At 39.1% G+C, this 21,032-nt stretch overlaps 1 protein-coding gene across 1 annotated transcript in view; it reads right to left on the bottom strand.

Moving 5' to 3' along the window:
• Nucleotides 1-21,032, bottom strand: part of UBE2N (ubiquitin conjugating enzyme E2 N) — a 38,643-nt gene that overhangs the window by 4,011 nt on the left and 13,600 nt on the right. The window contains 2 exon segments of the mRNA XM_025881428.2: nucleotides 126-266; nucleotides 453-699. Of these exon segments, the coding sequence (XP_025737213.2) occupies nucleotides 126-266; nucleotides 453-699 (388 nt within the window).

Below are 21,032 nucleotides of genomic sequence, written 5' to 3'. Positions count from 1 at the left end.
CTCTATCTCAAACGAATAAATAAAATCTTTAAAAAATAAATAAATAAATAAATAAAAATTATAAAGGTAGTATATGTTTGTTTTAAAAAGTGGAAGTGGTATAAAGGAGAATGGATATTAAATACCTGTTTCTATGGCTTGGGCTTCGTTGGTCTTCCACTGCTCCGCTACATCATTTGCTAATGGATCATCTGGATTGGGAGCACTTAACAAAGCCTGGATCGATAGCAGAACTGTGCGGATCTGCAGTGCTGGGGACCACTTATCTATGAAGGCAACAGGCCCAGAATGACCAGCATGAAACAACAGCCCCAGAACTCCTGCATTGCATTCCCACAGACCTTTGTGGTCTTTATATAAGGCAAGATTACAATGTTCAAATTCTCAATATGGAATGCTTAAGAGAAAAAGGAGAAATCTTAATAGCATATATTAATAAAGGTAACACTTACCTTTCAAAATATCTAAACATATTCTTCCCAACTTGTCTACATTAGGATGATAAATTTTGGTCATGAAACGTACTTTAGGGGCTGCCATCGGGTATTCTTCTGGTAGGAATAGTTCAAGCTTAAAAGTCCCTCCCTCAAAGGGGGAATCCTGGGGGCCAGCAATGACCACATGAAAATAACGGGCGTTGCTCTCATCTGGTTCTGCTTTAATGCCAGGAACTGGTTCTGCCAGCAAACGCTGGGTTTCCTACAACAGAAAAACATGATACATTTATGAAACAAATGTCACTTTGCTAAACACCAACTTAAAAGATTATTTACATAATCCCAATCACCTGAATGCAACTGCAAGTGAATACTGATGACATACACTGCAACTACAAATGTCTGAAAATATGCTGATAATAAAAATTAGGCTAATGAAACTGATTTTATACTAAGGAGAGAAGTGAGGAGAGAGGAGGGGATAGAGAAGAGAAAAAAGAAAAGAACACTGGGATTATCACATAGGAAAAGGCAACTTACTCTGTTTAAACTCTACCAAAACCTTTAAAAAGTAAAATTAGGGGCGCCTGGCTGGCTCAGTTAGCAGAGCATGCAACCCTTGGTCTTAGTGTTGTGAGTTCCAGCTGCACGTTTGTGGAGATTACTTGAAAATAAAGTTTTCTAATTAATTAATTTTTTAAAAAGTAAAATTAGTTCTAAAAGTCACTGAAAATCTGAATGTAGGAGGGAGGGCCAAGTGCCTAGGCACCTAAACAGGGCTAGAGAACTATATACAACCTTGACACCAAACACTTTAATGCTGCTCTCCAACAATCATTAGGTTCTCTTTCCCATCTTTCTCCCTCTCTCCTAAATAACTATAACACTCTTCCCTCTCTCTTCAAACCTCCAGTCTCTATCCTCACCCTCACTTTTGGCTGATGACTCTGCTTTTTATTTCACGAGAAAACAGACATGCTTCCCACTGTAGCATTTGTACACCCACCTTCAACTGTGTACCCACGTGCTTTGCCTGTCCTCCTGTCACTGTGGAGGAAATGGCCATCACTCTTGGCTAAGACTGACCTCTTCTCTAAAGCACTAGATCTCAGGGCGCCTGGGTGGCTCAGTCGTTGAGCGTCTGCCTTCGGCTCGGGTCATGATCTCAGGGTCCTGGGATCGAGCCCCGCATCGGGCTCCCTGCTCAGCGGGAAGCCTGCTTCTCCCTCTCCCACTCCCCCTGCTTGTGTTCCCTCTCTCGCTGTCTCTCTTTCTGTCAAATAAATAAAATCTTTAAAAAAATAAAAAATAAAAAAAATAAAGCACTAGATCTCATCTCCTTCTCACCTGTCCACGGACATTGCCCTAGCATCGCTTTCGAAACTCTCCTGAATCATCAGTTCCCCCCCTTCATTGGATCTTTCCCCAAACTGTACAAATTTGCTATAATTTCTCCCAGTAAGAGGAGAAAATAACCTTGACCTCACTCTCCCCCCACCCCACCAGCTAATGCCCCACTGCTTTGCTGCTCTTTCAAAGTAATCTATACTTGATTGTCTCCAATTTTCCTCCTCCCTCCTATCTTGAACACAACTCTCCAATCAGGGTCTATCCACTAACCTGTCTGTTGAGGTCACCAGTGAGTCCCACACAGTTAAATTAAATGGCCAATGTTTAATCTTCATCTTATTTGACCTAAATGTAACATCTTACCCAGCTGGTCTGCCCTCCTTGCCAAACACCACCCAGCTTCCTGTAGCCAAGCTCTCCTGATTCTCTTCTACTTGTCTGGCTTGCAACCTCCTTGCTGGTTCCCTCCCTAACTCCCCAACACTGAAGTGCGCCAAGGCTTTGTCCTAGGGCTTATCTACACTCTTCCAGAGTGATCCCATATTATCCAATGAATCTAAATACTAAATACACCCTGTGTATGTCTCCCCAAATTCATATACAGCATAGATCTCTCCCCTATATCACGCCTCTTTTAACCATAATCACCTGTTCAACAGCTCCTCTTGAGTATCTTAATAAGCATCCCAAACTTTGCATGACTTCCCCCACCTTCAACCTGCTCTTCCCTCAAAGCCTTCTTCACCATCAAGCCATCCTTCCAACTGATGAAATCTTTTCCTTCATACCCCACCATATCTAACCTGGTTGGCATATTTTGTTTGCTTGAATTTCAAAATCTACTGGACTGCTTCTTACCACCCTGTGGCTACACTTCTAATCCAAGCCACGATCAGCTCTCGGCTGGCATACTGCAATAGCCTAACTTAGTTCTTCTTGCTGCTGACCTTGTTCCCCACTCCCTCCTGGGTCTGTGTTTAATGGACCTTTCAAAGTCCTTATAATGGCCCCCCAAGAAGAGGCTTTATATGATCCCCTCACTCTGGCTATTCTTAACTCATCTTCAGCTATGTTTCCCCCAATACTCACACCCTGGCACTTTGCTCCAGCCAGATTAGCGGCTTGGTAATTTTCCAACCTGCCAGGCATACTCCTCCCTCAAAAGCTTTGCCCTCGCTTTTTTCCCCCTGAAATTTCTATCTGGTTTGCTCCCTCAGAGCTCCTAAGATCTTCATTCAAATGTGTTTTCTCAGTAAGGCCTCAATAATTGAAACTGCAAAAGCCCATTTCCACCCTATCCCACACCCTTACTATCCCCGTTCCCCTAATTTTATCTCCACAGCACTACTAACATATTACATATCTCACTTATTTTGTTCAGAATGGAAGCGCCATAAAAGGAGATTTGTGCCTGTTTTATTTACTGCTATATCCTCAGCGTTTGGAACAGTGCCTGGCACCACAGATGTTCAATAAATACTTGCTAAATTATGAATCTATTTGATGTTACAAAGAACAAGGAATAAACTATCAGAATTGCATCTTTAACATTAAAGCAGTGTTATTCAAAGCAGGATGTGCACATCACAGGAGGAAAACAAAACGATCCATTCAGGCATGGGAAGAAAGAATCTAACTTCTATTTATAAACTTACTTTTAGCCAAAAATAGTTAACACTCAATAAAAGAAACTGACAATACCATGTGTAATTTTATATATTAGTAATATATTTTCAACATTTTGAATAGGCATGTACAGTCGAAGTTTTAGAACACTGCTATATCTAAAGTTTCAGATATGAAGAGCAATGAGAATACTGTATTTACACTGCCTTCACTTAAGAAAAATCCTATACCAGGGCGCCTGGGTGGCTCAAATGGTTAAGCATCTGCCTTAGGCTCCAGTCATGATCCCAGGGTCCTGGGATCAAGCCCCACATTGGGCTCCTGGCTCAGCAGGGAGCCTGCCTCTCTCCTTCTCCCTCTGCCTCTCCCTGCTCATGCTCTCTTATCTCTGTGTCTCAAATGAATAAATAAAATCTTTAAAAAAGAAAAATCCTACACCTTACACCATTTCATTCTACAGCCTATAGGGCACATACTGAAAGAGATTTCCCCGTCATATACTGAAATAATCCTAAGATGCAGATAAAAAATTAAACACTTTTGCAAACTGTGTTAAACCCACAGCCATTTAAAGTAATGCCTTTAGTACTTTAATTAGAGACTAGTTTTTTTGCTTTGTTTTAATCGTGGCAATGCAAGGGCAAATGAGAAACTGAAATGCTATAAACTACTTTCAGCAAAATGTTCTTTAGGTTCAAAGTAAAACATTTTTAGAGCATTAAAAATCCTCAAGAAGAGGGGCACCTGGGTGGCTCAGTTGATTGTCTGCCTTCAGCTTGGGTCTCTGGGATCGAGCCCCGCATTGGGCTCCGTCTGCTTCTCCCTCTCTCTCTGCCCCTCCCTACCCGCAGTGTGTGTGTGCTCTCTTGCGCTCAAGCTCTCTCTTCCTCTCTCAAATAAATAAAATCTCAAAAAAAAAAAAAAATCTCAAGAGGCAATAATGAAGCACCCCACTGTGGAAAGTCCTCCAACATGGAATTAGAACAAAAGAGGCCAGGCTTCATTTTTAGCAACCAATCAAGATAGCAAAGATCAACAGTAAGAGTAAAGGAATGAGAAAAAAACTAGATGGTAAAATTCCTTGAATTCTGACCTCTCCTCACCTCCATCCTCCTTTTGTTTTGCCCCAGGTCTTCCTATTTTTAGAAATCCATAAGGAGGGAGACTGGGAAAAAAAGGAAAGGCTGGGGGCTAAGAGCCCCAAAATCCCACTCCCTGGTTACACAAAGTAGTAGCAGCTCTATTCAAGGCTATACAAAGCTGCCAGAAGAGCCTCCAAGATCTTATCCCAAAATAGCCTCAAAATTACTCTTAGAACACATTGTCAGAGATTCAGCATTCCTTCCTCATCTTCAGTTCCTCCTCAAAATAAGAGTCTTTCTAAAGAATGTACATATTAAGCATATCACATGACCTTGATCAATTATAAGATTTAATCAGAACACATTCTAGCATAAGCTTTTAAGTGTGGAAAACCTTTTTAAACAGTTTTTATATGCTCTCAAGTTCTCATGGATTCTGATATAATGAACAGATGCATAATTATTTGACTACATGGCACTGATTTCCCAAACCCGTAACATAAATTATGGGAGGAAAAAAGAATAAAATCCAAACCAAATGGAACAAGTCTCACCCACAGAACTTGGGAGTCAATTTTTTTCCCGAAAAAGGCAAAAGTGGGTAGGAAATAAAATCCTTCCTGCTACTCCTCACACATAAGGTTAACTATGGAACACCTAGTTTTATATTATTCTTCGGTAGAAAGACAGTGAAGTACAGTGTGATTTCTTGAAGTCTGGAAGTAACGGGTTAAAATTCCTACTGCACTGCTTACTTAACTCTTACTTTTGAGCAAATAATTTACACTGCTCTGAGTCTCAGCTGACTTATCTGTATCATAATTAAGATTGCCTCTCATGCAGAGTTGCTATGAAGATCGAGATAATACTGCAGAAAGACTTAACAAATGAGATCACATAGGAAGGCCATAGCCATATACAACCAACTCAAAAAGAATTAAGAACAAAGCACAATAACAAATTTTAAAGATTTATTAAATAACAGTATTTGTTTTTAAAGAAAACAGAATAACCATTAGTTTCATTATGATCCTACTTGTTTAAAAGCAATCCTCCGACCCAGTCCCAGGCAGAACTGAGTTTAGGCCATACAGAGCAAAAAGCACTGTAGACTATTTAGGGAATGAGTTACTAAAAAGCAGAAAAGGAATTACATAAAAATAGAGTATGAATTTAAGTGGCAATAAGATTAAGTCTAAGAAAACTACCTCATCTTACAGAGTGAGTGTAATAGTTCATGTTATAAATACCTTAAAATGGAAGTAAATAACATCAAATTGATCTGGTCATCAATACATCTACAAGCAAATTCCAGGATTATACCACAGTAAACTGCAGCACTTGACAGTTTGTCAACTAAATTCCATTAACGAGGTCTTGTCCCACTTTAAAGTTCAGGAACAACCTGTGCTCACTATGAAGCAATGTGAGGTCTTATTATACATTTTTTAAGGCAATGAATGAATTATGTACAGTAAAATTTTAGGTAATAAACAGTATCTTAGAAAAAGAGTGGAAGGGGCGCCTGGTGGCTCAGTCGGTTAAGCGTCTTGATTTTGGTTCAGGTCATGATCTCAGGGTCCCGAGATCTAGCCTCAGGTCGGACTCCATGCTCAACAGGGAGTCTGCTTGAGATTCTCTCTCCCTCTGCCCCTCCCCCGCTGAAAGAAAGAAAGGGAGGGAGGGAGGGAGGAAAAGAGTGGCAATTTGCATATGAGAAAAATTGATACATAATAACTTTCTATATACACCTCCAACATAAATCTACAGCAATTAGGTTTTTCCCCATTTAGAATATTCTCTGGTGACACCTGGGTGGCACAGTCAGCTAAGTGCCTGACTTTTGGTTTCAGTTCAGGTCATGATCTCAGGGTCATGATATCCCTGCTCCATCAGCACTCAGCACAGTCTGCTTAAGACTCTCTTTCCCTCTCCCTCTGCCCGTCACCACACCCTCTCTCACTCTCTAAAATTAAAAAAGAATATTCTCCGAAACACAAAAATGCAATGTATTACTAATAATGTCAATTGTGGATCTTTTAGATCATCTCACCCAAGAGCCATCTGACTATACTTGATAACACTATCAATTTTTTTGTCACAATTTGTCTTATCAAACTGAGAGATGCCTCAATGATGTCTACTCTGTCTACTCCAACCTCTGTTAACTACATCTATAAGCAATTTTAAAATATTAACAAACAGGGGGGCTCCTTTTTTGGGATTACTGATAAAGCAAAAGCCTATTTTTCAATTGTAAGCTACTTTAAGGGTATCTACAACTTCACCATCTACAGTTAGTGGGCATTAAAAAAAATGTTAACCAACATTTTTGAGTGTCATGCCCCCAACAATTTATCCATGAGCCATGTCATTTTTACTGCACAATTTTGGTCAACACAATGAATTTTAGGAACGCATAGATCTCATTATAATAGAATGGACCATATTTATTCTGGCTGGGATTAGAAACAGAGCCAAAATTGTGCTCAATTTCCCCACTACACCACTTCCTTACAAATCGTAAGGCCAGCCAGAGGTGCGTACAGCATGATAAAAACGGTTGATGAATATTTTCTCTACAGCAGTGCTGCCCAACAGAAATACGAGCTGCAAATACTAAATTTTCCACTAGCCACATTAAAAAGTAAAAACAGTTAAAATTAATATTTTATTTAACAATATATTCAAATAGCATCATTTCAACATGTAATCAATATAAAAATTAATATTTATAATCTTTTCTCATACAAAGTCTTCAAAATCCAGTAATTTATACTTACAACACATATCAACTCAAACTAGCCACACTGCAACTGCTCAATAGCCACATGGGGCTAGTAGCTACCATACAGGACAGTGAAACACAATACTGTTATAATGTTACTTACAGGTTATGAAAATAATTTATTCATATAGTGATTAAAATCTGGCAGAGAAACTTAAAAGTATTACTTTTTCCCCCCTCAAAAAATTCTATACGAACAGTAATGTCGGAACATCTCAATCACTAATAATAGGAATGTGGGTGTTATTGTTTGTTACAGTCACAAGATTGTGTTAGAAAATAATGATTTGTAGCCATTTCAAAAAAGCATAGCATGGACAAAAATTAACTGAAACAAGGCAACTGCATTAAGAAATAAGAGTTAATCCCCCCAGGAATAAATTTAATTTTTACAGTCCACACCACCCCCTAGTGGACGAAAGACATCACTTACTTATTTCAACCCCTTTTCTTCGCAAACGGCTCAATTATTTTACCCTAATTCACTAAGTTTTTAAAAAATGTTTACCCTAAAGTCAGATGAGAATAATGATTCTCAAGGCACACCCTCCACCTTCTTTTTCTCCCTCTACTCCCACACACATAAACCTCACAATTTCCTTCTCTGAAAAGAAGGAAAAATGGAAGGAGCCCTTTCAAAGGCTCTAGGTACCAAGGACTAAATCTTAAGATTTTAGACCAAGGTATCTCTTCAATGAAAAGCTTTATTTCCAGTTGGACTGGTAAGTAGCAAGAAAGTAAAGCTGACCCATGAACAAGAGAGGAGTCAGGGGAACCAACCAGCAGAGTGAATATGTAACTTTTAACCCCCCAAAAACTTAACTACTAATAGCCTACTGTTGACCAGAAGCCTTACCTGTAAGTCAATTAATACATATTTTATGTATATATTATATGCTGTATTCTTACAATAAAGTAAGGTAGAGAAAAGAACATGTTAAGAAAATGAGGGGCACCTGGGTGGCTCAGTCAGTTAAGCATCTGCCTTCAGCTCAGGTCATGATCTCCGGGTCTTAGGATGGAGCCTCAAGTCTGGCTCCCTACTCAGCAGGAAGTCCGCTTCTTCCCCTCCCTCTGCCCCCGCTTGTGCGTGCTCTCTCAAATAAACAAAAATCTTAAAAAAAAAAAATCATAAGGAAGAGAAAATACATTTAATATCTGTACTGCATTTATCAAAACAAAAAAATCCACGTACAAGTGGACTCATGTATAAGCGGACCAGCGAGTGCAGTTCAAACCCGTGTTAAGGGTCAATTGTACTCTGTACTCCCCTTGGAGTAATACCCAAGAGATGGAATGGAATGACCTGGGCTAGAAATCTCTAGCTTTTTTCTCTCAAGCCAAGACCGAATCAGTACTTCTGTTAAGGTCAGTGAAAAGGAAAAGAGACTTGGAAGCCAGGGAAGGACTTTTGAAAAGCTAAATCTAATCAACTTGTTTCTCAGGTCTGAATTAGTCTGGAAGCATCTCCCCTGCAGTTCCAGTTTCCTGGACATTAACACCACTCCTCTTATTACAGCTAGGACAGTAACTATTTGAAGATGAGAACTCCAGCTAGCAAATGGTGGTGATGATGTGCTAAATAAATACATGCTTGTTCAATGAATAAATGCATGTGTGCTTAGGCACCAGACAGAGCTGATAAGAAGAATTACAATACTTACTGTGTTAGTAGTTGGTAACTTCCACCCCAGGAATGGCATTTAAAATTATTCCGATCACTGACAATAAACAAAAATCTGAAAATCCTACTAACAAAGTGTGCCTCCAACAGGGAAAACCATTAAGCTGAATTCCTTGTCTACCACCCCCAAATTCTTTTGTTCCACTAAACACATCAGGTTATACTGCAGTCTGTGTTTCTTTTCCTGCCCCTACTAGTCTGTAAATAAAATAAGGGCAGGGACTCTATGCAATTATTAAAGCACTGTGCCCAGATACACAGAAAATCGGTAAAAAATCAAGTAACAATAACTGTGCCAAATAGTGACTTAAGTGCGCTACATGTATTATTAACTCAATCTTCACACCCATTTTACAAATGAGGGAAATGAGAAACTAAGACTAACCACTTACATTATAACCAAAGCTAGCAAGTGGCAGAGCCAAGATTGAAATCCAGGTAATTGGCCTCTACTCAGTCTGGCTTCAGAGCCTGATTTCTTAATCTCAATGACCTATAGAAAGACAATTAACAATTTGAACAGTAGGGGCGCCTGGGTGGCTCAGTCATTAAGCGTCTGCCTTCTACTCAGGTCATGATCCCGGGGTCCTGGGATCGAGCCCTGCACCGGACTCCCTGCTCCGCGGGAAGCCTCCCTGCTCCGCGGGAAGCCTGCTTCTCCTTCTCCCACTCTCCCTGCTTGTGTTCCTGCTTTTGCTCTCTCTCTGTCAAATAAATAAATAAAATCTTAAAAAAAAAAAATTTGAACAGAAAATCTCAAATGTTTGGCAGGATAGTAAATAGCACAGAAGTTAAGGAAGGGCTATTTTCAGTCCTTCATAATCATGAAAAAGTGCTTCATCAAAGGGGTAAATTACTTTAAGCCATAATGTCATTTTTCTTTTTTTTCCCTTGGGACTAGCAATTGAAAAAGTATACAGTCTTAGTAACATAAATGAAGTTGAAAAAACTCTGCTTTGATAGAAAAATTGGTATATGTCATTTTGACCTGGAATTATCCATTATATGGTAAGCCACTTTGCCTATCTCTGTTATTACATGAAACCACTATGCTCTGAAATGTTGTGACTCTGAAATATGAATTTACTAACAAATGTTTATTTATTTTGTACATGACACTGTGGTATCAACTGATTCAAAGGAAAAATAAAAAATAGTCCCTCTGTCCCCCAAGAATTTATTTCACTGAGTATAAAGTACATATAAAAGTCAGTTTTTTGGGCACTTGGGTTGGCTCAGATGGTTAAGCGTCTGCCTTAGGCTCAGGTCATGATCTCCAGGTCCTGGAATCAAGAGCCCCACATGAGGTACCCAGCTCAGCAGGGAGTCTGCTTCTCCTTCTGCCTCTGCCTCTGCCTCTTCCCCTGCTTGTGTTCTCTCTCTATCTCTAATAAATTAAAAAAAAAAAATTACCTTCAAGATAGTTTAAAAAAAAGTTTTTGAAAGATGCATTTTCAAATGGGGTATGTCAAGGTCTTAGAGAAGGTACAGGTGTGATTAGGCATACTAATCTACAGGAACAACAGGACTAGACTGGGAGCACATTATGTTCTTGCTTATTTCTAAAGACATTTCAAAAGTTTTCTGGAAAGATAACTTTACATCATCTTTTTTCTGTTTTTTTAAAAGATTTCTAAATATTGGCATCACAGCTGAAGACAATGTCAATTACTCCTTCATAAAACACTCATGAAATTCTTGATGGTAAAAATGTCCTCTGAGGGGCGCCTGGGTGGCTCAGTCATTAAGCGTCTGCCTTCGGCTCAGGTCATGATCCCAGGACCCCGTGTTGGGCTCCCTGCTCCGTGGGAAGCCTGCTTCTCCCTCTCCCAGTCCCCCTGTTTGGGTACCCTCTCTGTGTCTCCCTCTGTCAAATAAATAAATAAAATCTTAAAAAAAAAAGTCCTTTGAATGCCCAGCACTATACTAGTAGACTCATGGGTAACATCTCCATTTTTCTTCTTGGTTTCTGATTTGATGGATAATATAAACACTTCATTGCCTGGACTTTCTTTAGCACCAGCTCAAAAATTTAATATATGCCTTTACTCATCTGAATAACGTAACTGTCCTTCGGTCTTAATGAATTCTGTGTCTTAGGAATGATGTCTTGGAACTCTGAATGAAGAGACTATCTAGCTTAGTAACACACTTCATTGAGATTGCCACTATTTATAATAACGACCTTAAGGCACCGTTAGCAAACCCATCAAAAAGCATTTTTAAAAAACTTGCATACTTTAGATTCTGGGAAGAAGTATATAATTTAGTAGGTGGGGGAGGGAAGGTCTTCTGTATTCATCCTGAATGAAAAGGCAATTTTTTAATTTCCTGTTTCTTTATAGTGAAAACAAAATTGTGAGTGATGCCTTAGCAAAAACCAGTGAACTTGTAGTTTAAAAAAAAATTCAGCATTTAAGTTAGAAATGATCTAGATTGTGGGTTTCTTTCTTAAAATTTCAACTGGTTGAAGTTGATAATTCATTTTAAGGCCTTTATGTGCAATTTCAGCCATTTATCTACACATTTGTCTATAATTGAACAACAGTAAAATTCCCCCATTCATTCATACCTTCCCTCCCCTTCCTTAGTATAATACTGGAATTAGGAGCTTAAGAATGTGAAAGTTTAAAGTAACCCTTGTTTGAAAACAGAAAAAAGTTATCCATAGTCACACAGGATTATGTCTGGCAGCATAAGAAAAATGAGGTTCATAGTAGATGTTCGTCATTCCTTTAGACCACCTGACAGGCAGAACAGCCTTGTTGGGGAATAATACCCCCCAACCTTTATGGATCCCCACCTCCCTCAATAGAAGCTCTAGTCTTAGAAAATTTTCTAACTCTCTACTAAGCATGTGAGACCTAGGCTCACGCAAAACCTGTGCATCAAAGCTAAAATACAACAGAAGGATCCATTCTGGAGATAATAGCAGTAGTTACCTCTAGACAGCAACGGAAGAGGTTCTAGTGTAGCAGTCTGTACTTGGTATCAGCAATCAAACTGCAGAGTACGAGGCACACAATAGTGGCAGTGAAGTCTCCACCATGAAGTGATTATGAGCCTTGTTTCCTGAATGCCTCTTTCTTTGGCACCCCTGAAGATTATGTGAGATACCTAATAACTCAGTAAATACTATTTCTACTTAAACTAGCCAAAGTTGACCTCCATCGCTTGCTAAAAATACAAAGCCTAAACTAGATAGAAAAGAAAGTGAAGAAAAGTTAAGAGTTAATGGACCAGGGGCTGGAGAGATGAAGAGGTTAAGAAACTAAGTATCTCTTTGGGATTAAATGAGGTCAAAGGAGAGCACCAAAGTCAGCTAACCTCTTTATCAAAGAACTTCTATCCAGTTTAACAGCCGTTAAAGAGGGAGCTAATTTCACATTAAAAGAGTTAACTTCCAACTAGACAGCCTGGTGGTACCTCCTAGGGAAAAAACGTGGAGCTAAGACATCTCTATTTAATCCCAATCCTAACTGTACCAATTCGTTATACAATCATTCAAACTCACTTAACCTCCCCAACCATCTAAAATTTAGTCCCTCCAACATTTCCAAGGTTCTCTAGCACTAAAATTGACTGAGTATTTTAACATTGGAATGGATGAAATCTTACTGTTATATGCTCCCTTCTACTAAAAGGTCCCCTTTTATAATACTCTTATTGTTTTAAAGATTTATTTGAGAGGGAGCAGGGGGGAAGGGAAGAGGGAGAGAGAGTCCCAAGCAGACTCCATGCTGAGCGCAGAGCTCAACGCAGGGCTTAATCTCAAGATGCTGAGATCATGACCTGAGCTGAAACCAAGAGTAGGGTGCTTAACCAACTGCACCACCTAGGTACCCCATAATACCCTTTAACACTGTAATTACTGTTCACTATTTCACCCTCGCTGCTGAGGGAAGAGATAGTATGGACTGTATCCCTAGCATCTGTGCCAATGCTCAATATCTAAAGAAATTTGTTGCTAATGGTACCTGCTTTTTTCCCCAATTCTTTCCCACCTGGCTCATTAAAGAAAAATACAATAGAGACTTAAATAGCTATACTCCTAATAACCAAAATCTGGTTGACATTTTAGTATGTTTATATTTATTCTGATAAAGACAAAAAGCCCTTTTAAAACAGTTTAATATTTTTATATTTTTTCATTTACTGTGTCAGTGCATCTCACTTTCCTGGTTGTTTTACAGGTAAATTAATCAATATTCCTTGCACAACTATGTGGCATAAACAGACACTGACCTGCAAGCTACTGGCTACATTGGTACAACTACCATGTACTACTTATTCAATCCTTGATCACTAGTTACTTCAGGTTTCAAATGTGGTAATCACAACAAAATTTAAGCGCTAAATGCCTGAGGTCTCCACTAATAGGAAAGGCCTACGCTTATATTAACAGACAAGACAGAAGCAGAGCAGCTGAAATTTTCAGTGAGGCAAACAAAAACAAGTTACAGTTGGTCCAGATTTGCATTCTCAATCCAATTGTGCCACTCACAAAATTTTGTCCAAAATCCAAACCACAGGAAAAAATACTGCATACTAACTCTGAGATAAATCAGGAAGCAATTAGATATTAGGGATTCTGTCTCCCCCAAAATAAGCACCCTTTAAGAAGGCTGCCATACTGCACCGCTCTAAGAGAAGCCCATTCAACATCAGTCTGTATGAATGGCACCCCCTGAAGTTGTACAGTGCAAGATCCCAAATACTTTGGGTTAAAGAATAAAACTTCAGTTTAGCAGCAATACAAATCAACTTTATTACTGTCTAACTCATGGAAAATTGATTATATGGTAATTCTAATAAAATCAAAATGATAATTCCAATAAAATCAGATTATTTACCTCAAACATCCCATTTTCCTACCCACTGTGATAAACGGGCATCCACTGTGCTTTAAAAGAAAATCTGTGCCCTATTTCAGATGGTTATGTTTAAGGTTATCCATTTTGTGGAACTAATACATAAATGATGAACACAAGTATACCCACACTGAGAAGAAATCCATTCTTTCCAGATTTACAGTGAAGCAGCATCTTTGCAAAATCAGAAAACAGTAATAACATTATAAGGCTCACTGTATTATGGTAAGCTCTCTTCTCTGCACTCTAACCCTCCCAACCACCTTAGAGCTAGATTAGTGTATTAAACAGATGAAGAAGTAGAGGTCAAGTGGGCTGCACAAGCTAGTACTTGGCACAGCTACAAGTCAAGCCCAGAAAGCCTACCCCCACACTCTGTGCTCCTGCCACACATAACCCACACAGCTCCACACACCCAAAATCTTTTTGCTCTTCAGAATCAGGAAGTAGATCTAAGACATTTAACACACTAAACGTTATTTTGCCCACAAAGCAGCATTTCTACCATTTTGAAAAGTTGATTGTCACGTAAGAGGTAAGCAGCTGAGTAAATGCTACTGACTAAAAAAGCAAGAGTATTACTGGGCAGTATAAGTGCACCTTCTGCACAAAACTACCCCTTACATACTTTCTTCCCTACTGACTCCCCAGCTACACTAGTCCCTATAGGTCAAGGCCCAGGTGTAGTGTTTGCAGCCCCAACACTGAGCACCACAGAGTGTCTCACACTCCATAAGGGCTGAATGAACACCTAACTACTACTGAAAGAAAAATACAGAGAGGGTAAAGGGGGATTCAAGAACTTTCAAAAATGGTAAGCCCATTTTGGGCTTAACCCAAAATTAAGGTTCCAGAAAGTGGCCATAAATGCCAGGAAAATGAGGGGAAAAAAGGGATTTTTTTTTTAAAGTTTTAAACCCAATGTTCATGAACTATTTTATACTTCTGCTCAAAAGCTTTGCCCTTGCCATTCTCCTTACAAGTTGTGCACTAAAGGACCAAACACTAAGCACCAGAGTATCAGGCTTAAGTTTCTTTTGCCCTTTTAGTAGCTTTGATAATCTAAATCATTTTTCTCAAGTTTAATAATGATCATTTGCTAATAAGAACTGGTTGACATATTAAAGATTCAGTCTTGTACCTCAACGTTTTTGGAAGAATTTGAAATTAATCTCATTTTCTTGAGTACTTTGGAGATTTTAATATTTCACACATTATCAGTCTGGTTTGAAAGTTAAATAATCCTTTTTTAAGATTTTATTTATTTGAGAGAGAGCACAAGCTGGGGGAGGGGGAGAGGCAGAGGGAGAAGGAGATGCAGGCTCCCCACTGAGCAGGGAGCCTGATGCGGGGCTTGATCCCAGGACCCCAGTATCATGACCTGGGCCGAAGGCAGACGCTTAACCAACTGAGCCATTAAGGCATCCCAAAAGTTAAATAATCTTAAGAGATCCAGCTGGAGTATATAACTCACTAGATATTTTATTTTTCTGTGATTTTAGGTGATTATTTTGTCCTGTGCCACTGAGCCAGAGAAAGAAATGACCCAGACAACTCAGATGTTAATATAACTGAAATAAGCACAAATTTACATACTGAGGCAGACATATTATATGATAGAGCATCTGTATACAATAGTACTGGGTCAAATTCACCCACTTCGTGTGGGACAGCCAGTCTCTGCAACAACATAATATGAATGCTGGACATAGGGCTTGCTAGCAGTGTGAACTAATATGATATGATGTAAAACTGCACCTAAGCAAAAATAACAAAATTTCAAAGATTACAAAAGCTTACAAAATTATAAAATAATTTTATAAAAAGATGTAAATGGTCCAACTGAGTGGTTTCCTTGAGGAAAGTAATTAGATGGCTGAGAGGTGGGCGACACTTCAAGCTGGTATCCTCTTGCTGAATTTTGTAACATGTCCAAGTACTACTTACCAAAAAAAGCAAGAAAAAATGTTTTTAAATAAAATCACAAAAAGGAAATTGGATAAGCATTGTAAGTAACCCTATTTTGAAAGTGACAATGTCTTATTATCAAGACAACCCTTAAAACTCAGAAGTGACAAAGATTTAAAAAAATGCTATTTACTGTTTTGGAAAAAACTGGCTCTCATATACATGGCTGGTGGGATTACAGGCTAACCAAACCTTTAAAATTTCTTGTCTTGGAATTTATCCTTAGGAAAAACTGAATGTGTTCAAAAGTACAGCTCCAGAAATAATGGTCACACCAAAGCCTATGAAAATGTATAACACCACAGAAAAATATCCTTCTATGTAAGTGAAAACACACACTTCAAAACAGTATAATCTTTTCATTAAGTGTTGTGCTGGGATGGAATGTTCTAAATCTTAACAAGATGGTGGTTTCATAGCTGTTGTCAAAACTTAAATGGTATACTTAAAATGGATGCATTACTTGTATGTAAATTATACCTTAATAAAAGGGGGAAAAAAGCGTAGTGTATGTCTTGAGCTTGCTGAGGGCAAGGAGTGGGTCTTAATTTGGGTAGACAGGGCCCCTATTCACCTCAGTATTTGCTGGGATTAAGAGGCAGGAGCTACACTGACCAGGGACTCGGCACTAAACTCTGCAGATGAGAGGTGCTGCAGTGGAGCAATGCAGGAGGGAAGAACCTAGAGGAAAAACACCAAGAGCCAATGAGATGGCTTATGACCATTGGTTGCTAAACTCCTAACTCTCCAATAAATATTCGTAAACTTGCAAAATGCTTGTAACTACGTAGTGGATTCTTTTATGGAAACTGCTCAAAGGGCTGAACTGTGTGTTTGGGTTAAATGCATATACAATCCCAGAACCAGAGACAAAAGAAAACCTCAAAACATTGCTAAATGGCCAAACCCTGAGCAGGACATGGGATTTTCAGAAGCTAATGAATTAGAAAGCTAGATAAATTTAGTTAGAACTGGAATACATCCAAGGTGTAGAGATGACACAAGAATTCATCCTTAAAACTGACCTGGATGTTCACATTGTTGTTTCATTTAAGCCTCAGAACCACCTCCAGAAATGTACACAAGTGGCAGAACATGGACTAGAAGTGCACTGCAGTCCAGGGCTCTTTTACACTTAACAGCTGGTACTTGGAATCCTTAGCCTCCAGCAGCACTTCCCATCTCTACATTCATGTTAGGTGAATGACAGTTATAACTGCAAGGTGTATCTAAGCTAAAAACAGAAAATGTTTCTTAATTTGTTCTAATAGTATATGAAGGAGTGTCCTCAGAACTGAGGCAGTCACCAAGGGTAGGGGCAAGGGTAAACTCCTGACGTACCATTTGCCTGTATCCTCTGCCTACTTTCTTGAATGCACACAGTTCTGGTCTAAGATTTGAGGGATAGTCCAAAAAAGAGGGGGGAAAAATTCAACTGATTTGGAACAAAGGCATTTATCTATGGTGTATGTTGCTTACTTCAAAAAAATCCTGACAAATGGCGTGTATGTGTGGGGGGGAGGGGTTGTGGTAAGCGGTCCCCTTACCCTAAACTTAGTCAAAACAAAAACATTTTTTTTAAAGATTTTATTTATTTATTTGACATAGAGAGACACAGTGAGAGAGGGAACACAAGCAGGGGGAGTGGGAGAGGGAGAAGCAGGCCTCCCACGGAGCAGGGAGCCTGATGCGGGGCTCGATCCCAGGACCCTGGGATGATGACCTGAGCCGAAGGCAGACGCCTAACGACTGAGCCACCAGGTGCCCCAAAACGAAAACATTTTTTAAAAATCTCAAAATCCCTAATTCTGCAGGACTGAAGTCAAGCCAAATACTACCACACCTTTTCCCTATCTATCATGTGCTGGGTCAGGCAGCTTTCTATCTCTAAAACCTCTACACTGGGAAATTCTGTCAGATGTAAAGTAATGGTCTCTCACTTATCCTTCTATACTTTGTGATTCTGGAGGCGGCACTCTGCAAACTGCACTCACTTCTGCTTTGCCAGGGACTCGGCACTAAACTCTGCAGATGAGAGGTGCTGAAGGGGGACTACAAGGGGGAACGTGCTTCTCCCGGGTTTCTTGTCTGTCTGAGGTGCCCGTGAGCATCATCCAACATTCCTGCAGCACATTCATTCAATCTGCAGTTTACCCCACACTGAGAGCACCAGCTTAATGGTCATGTGTCCCTGTAGAGGGCGGGACTCTCTTCAGAGTTCTGCATCCCAGATGGGGCTCTGCATCCCAAGTTCCTCAATTTTAATAATTTCAATCTTTTTTCTGTTTTCTTCCCAGACTTGGAAGTGGTAGCTGCTTCCTATTCTACCTCCACAATACTTTAAAGCTCTCTTTTCATCCTTTCAGTCACCCAAGTAACTTTATATATGTGACAGTTCCCACATGTTCACAGAATCACCCCAGTAAGGATAAGCCTAGCTGCCTGCACACCTCCTAGTACTACCCCTAGTACACACCTCCAAGTGGCTCCTTGCCCTCCACTCTGCAAAGGATAAAAGGACAGCTGGAACTAGAAGGGCAGTTATGCCAGTTAAGGAAATGCCAATGCTGGAGGGTGCCCATGCAAGCACCTCAGGTCCCTAGATGTCTGGGAACCCTTCCACTTGAACAGGTAGAAAACACAATGCCCGTATCTGGCAACTAAAATCCAATTCAGGATTCAAAGGGTGGTTTACTCAAAAACACCAATTCGAAAAGATACATGTATCCCTATGTTTACTGCAGCATTAAATAAAATAGCCAAGATATGAAAGCAACCCAAGTATCCATCAATAGATGAATGGAAAAAGAAGATATGGTGTGTGTTTGTGTGTGTGTATATAGTGAAATATTACTCAGTTACAAAGAAAGGATGAGATCTTGCCGTTTGAGACAACATGTACGGACCTAGAGGGCATAATGTTAAGTGAAGTCAGACAAAGATAAATACCATATAATTTCACTCATGTGGAATTTAGAAAGCAAAACAAAAAGAAACACGCATAAATACAGAGAATAAACTGATGGTTGCCAAACGGGATGAGCAAAATGGGTGAAGAGGAATGGGAGATACAGGCTTCCAGTTACGGAATGAATTAAGTCACGGAAATAAAAGGTACAGCATAGGGAATATAGTCAACAGTACTATAATAAATAGCACTGTATGGTTACAGATGCTAGCTACACTTGTAACCATAGCATAAGGTATACACTTGTCCAATTCACTATGTTGTAACACCTGAAACTAATGTTACACTGTGTCAAATATACTTCAATTTTTTTAAAAAAGTGGTTTTACTGGTATCAATATGTAAGTTTCACAGACATCGGGACCAACACTATACCAACTAAGATCCACCCTTCCTCACTTTTCAAAGCAGCAGACTACAGCTAGATGCTCTTCAGAGAACTATCTAATATGCTCAAAGTAAGACAGTCCCAAGTGTGAATGACCCTAACAGAATTTCATAATGTGGCAAGATTTTTGAGACTCCCAATCACCATACAACCAACTTCTCCCAAACCACACTTCTCCAGTACCCCTGACAAAAAGATATAGGGTCCAGCAATTTTGCACACAGATTAGTATTGTAATACTTTGAGACAACATGGAAGTCACATACATGGAAGTCAAACGAATCTAAAGAAAAAGGTAACCTACAGAAAACAAGATTAAGGAAGGGGACAATACCAGGGATCTCCCTGCCAGAGGATACAAATATCCCTTCTCAATTTTTCTCACTCACATCACAAAGCTTTTTCAGTAAAGATAAGAATAATAGTGAGGGAAATGGGTAACACTTCTGTACTTTGCAATTAATCACTTTTCTCAAGATATGTCTGTTTCCCAACAAGCTGTATGACTGACTTTATGATATAAGTGGCTGATATATACCAACCAGAAATAATATTTTTTTCAGTCTGCCATAAACAGAGGGAACTGTCTATAATCGGTATAAAGAACAAAGCAGATATTCAACATACAAATACTTGTAATGTTTAAGAAATTAACACACATAATTCATAACCGTAATTGGCCTGATGATTCAACTCAAGAAATTAAGGAGCACTTTGGAGTAATGAAGTGTATGTGTGCACTCTAAGAATATTAAAACTGCTGTAACTTGATTACTCCTAAGAGGGAACATATGCTAATTTTACTTTCTTTTTTCATTGACAGTAGACCTAAACAGCTGCATTTTTTAATACACACCTGTGGGGCACAGGGAACAGAAAGCCTGCTCACCAACTAGGACTGAGTTCTTGGTTGTCAGGGTCCTGCTGCATCCTATCACAGGAAAATCTGCTACAGTAATCCCTACAATGAAGGGAGCCAGCATTGGAATTCTCCACCTTTGTTTATGGCCCTGTTATGGTTAATCCACTATTATCAATTAAGCAGTAGAAAACAGAAAGGCCAATACGTATGTGTGTGAACCATCTATAGGCTTTTTAAAAAGTAAAGGCTTTAAAAAGATCTATAGGCTTTTTAAAAAGTATATATGGTGCTCAAAACTTTGACCCAGGCAGTGCCAAATATTTTATTTTTCCAATGGTTATGAAAAAGCAAATTAAAATATTTCTTCATCAGCTTTAAAAAATAAGGAAATCCTGCCATTTGCAACAAGGAAATTATGCTAAGTCAGTGAAAATACAGAAAGACAAATATGCATGATCTCACTTATGTGTGGAATCTTTAAAAACAAACAGTAGAACAGTGGTTACCACAGAGGCTGGAAGGTGAAGGAAAAGGGAAGATACTGATCAAAGAGTAAAATCTTTCAGTTATAAGATGAATAAGTTCTATATACCTAACGTATCATATGTGACAATTAATAATAATGCACTGCATACTTAAAACTTGCTGAGGACATCTCAAGTGTCCTTACAGCAACAAAAAAGATAACAATGGAAAGTAACATATAAGTTTTTGGTAATCATTTCAAAAGGTATACACATATCAAAACATCATGTTGTACACCTTAAATATACAGTTTGTATTTGTCTAAAAAAATTTAAACATTTTTTCACTATAATTAATGACTAACAATAGAACCAACATCTGTTTCCCGGAGTGCCTTAAAAGGATCCCAGAAAATAAAGCAAATTACTTAGGGGCACTTGGGTGGCTCAGTTGGTTAAGCATCGGCCTTTGGCTCAGATCATGATCCCAGGGTCCTGGGATCAAGCCCCACATCAGGCTCCCTGCTCAGCTGGGAGTCTGCTT

The sequence above is a fragment of the Callorhinus ursinus genome, unplaced genomic scaffold (assembly GCF_003265705.2).
Source record: "Callorhinus ursinus isolate GAN/ISIS: 27379988/994484 unplaced genomic scaffold, GSC_fseal_2.0 scaffold14, whole genome shotgun sequence".
NCBI classification, from domain to species: Eukaryota; Metazoa; Chordata; class Mammalia; order Carnivora; family Otariidae; genus Callorhinus; species Callorhinus ursinus.
Note: the sequence above shows the minus strand (reverse complement) of the source record. Positions and strands in the feature narration are given on the sequence as shown.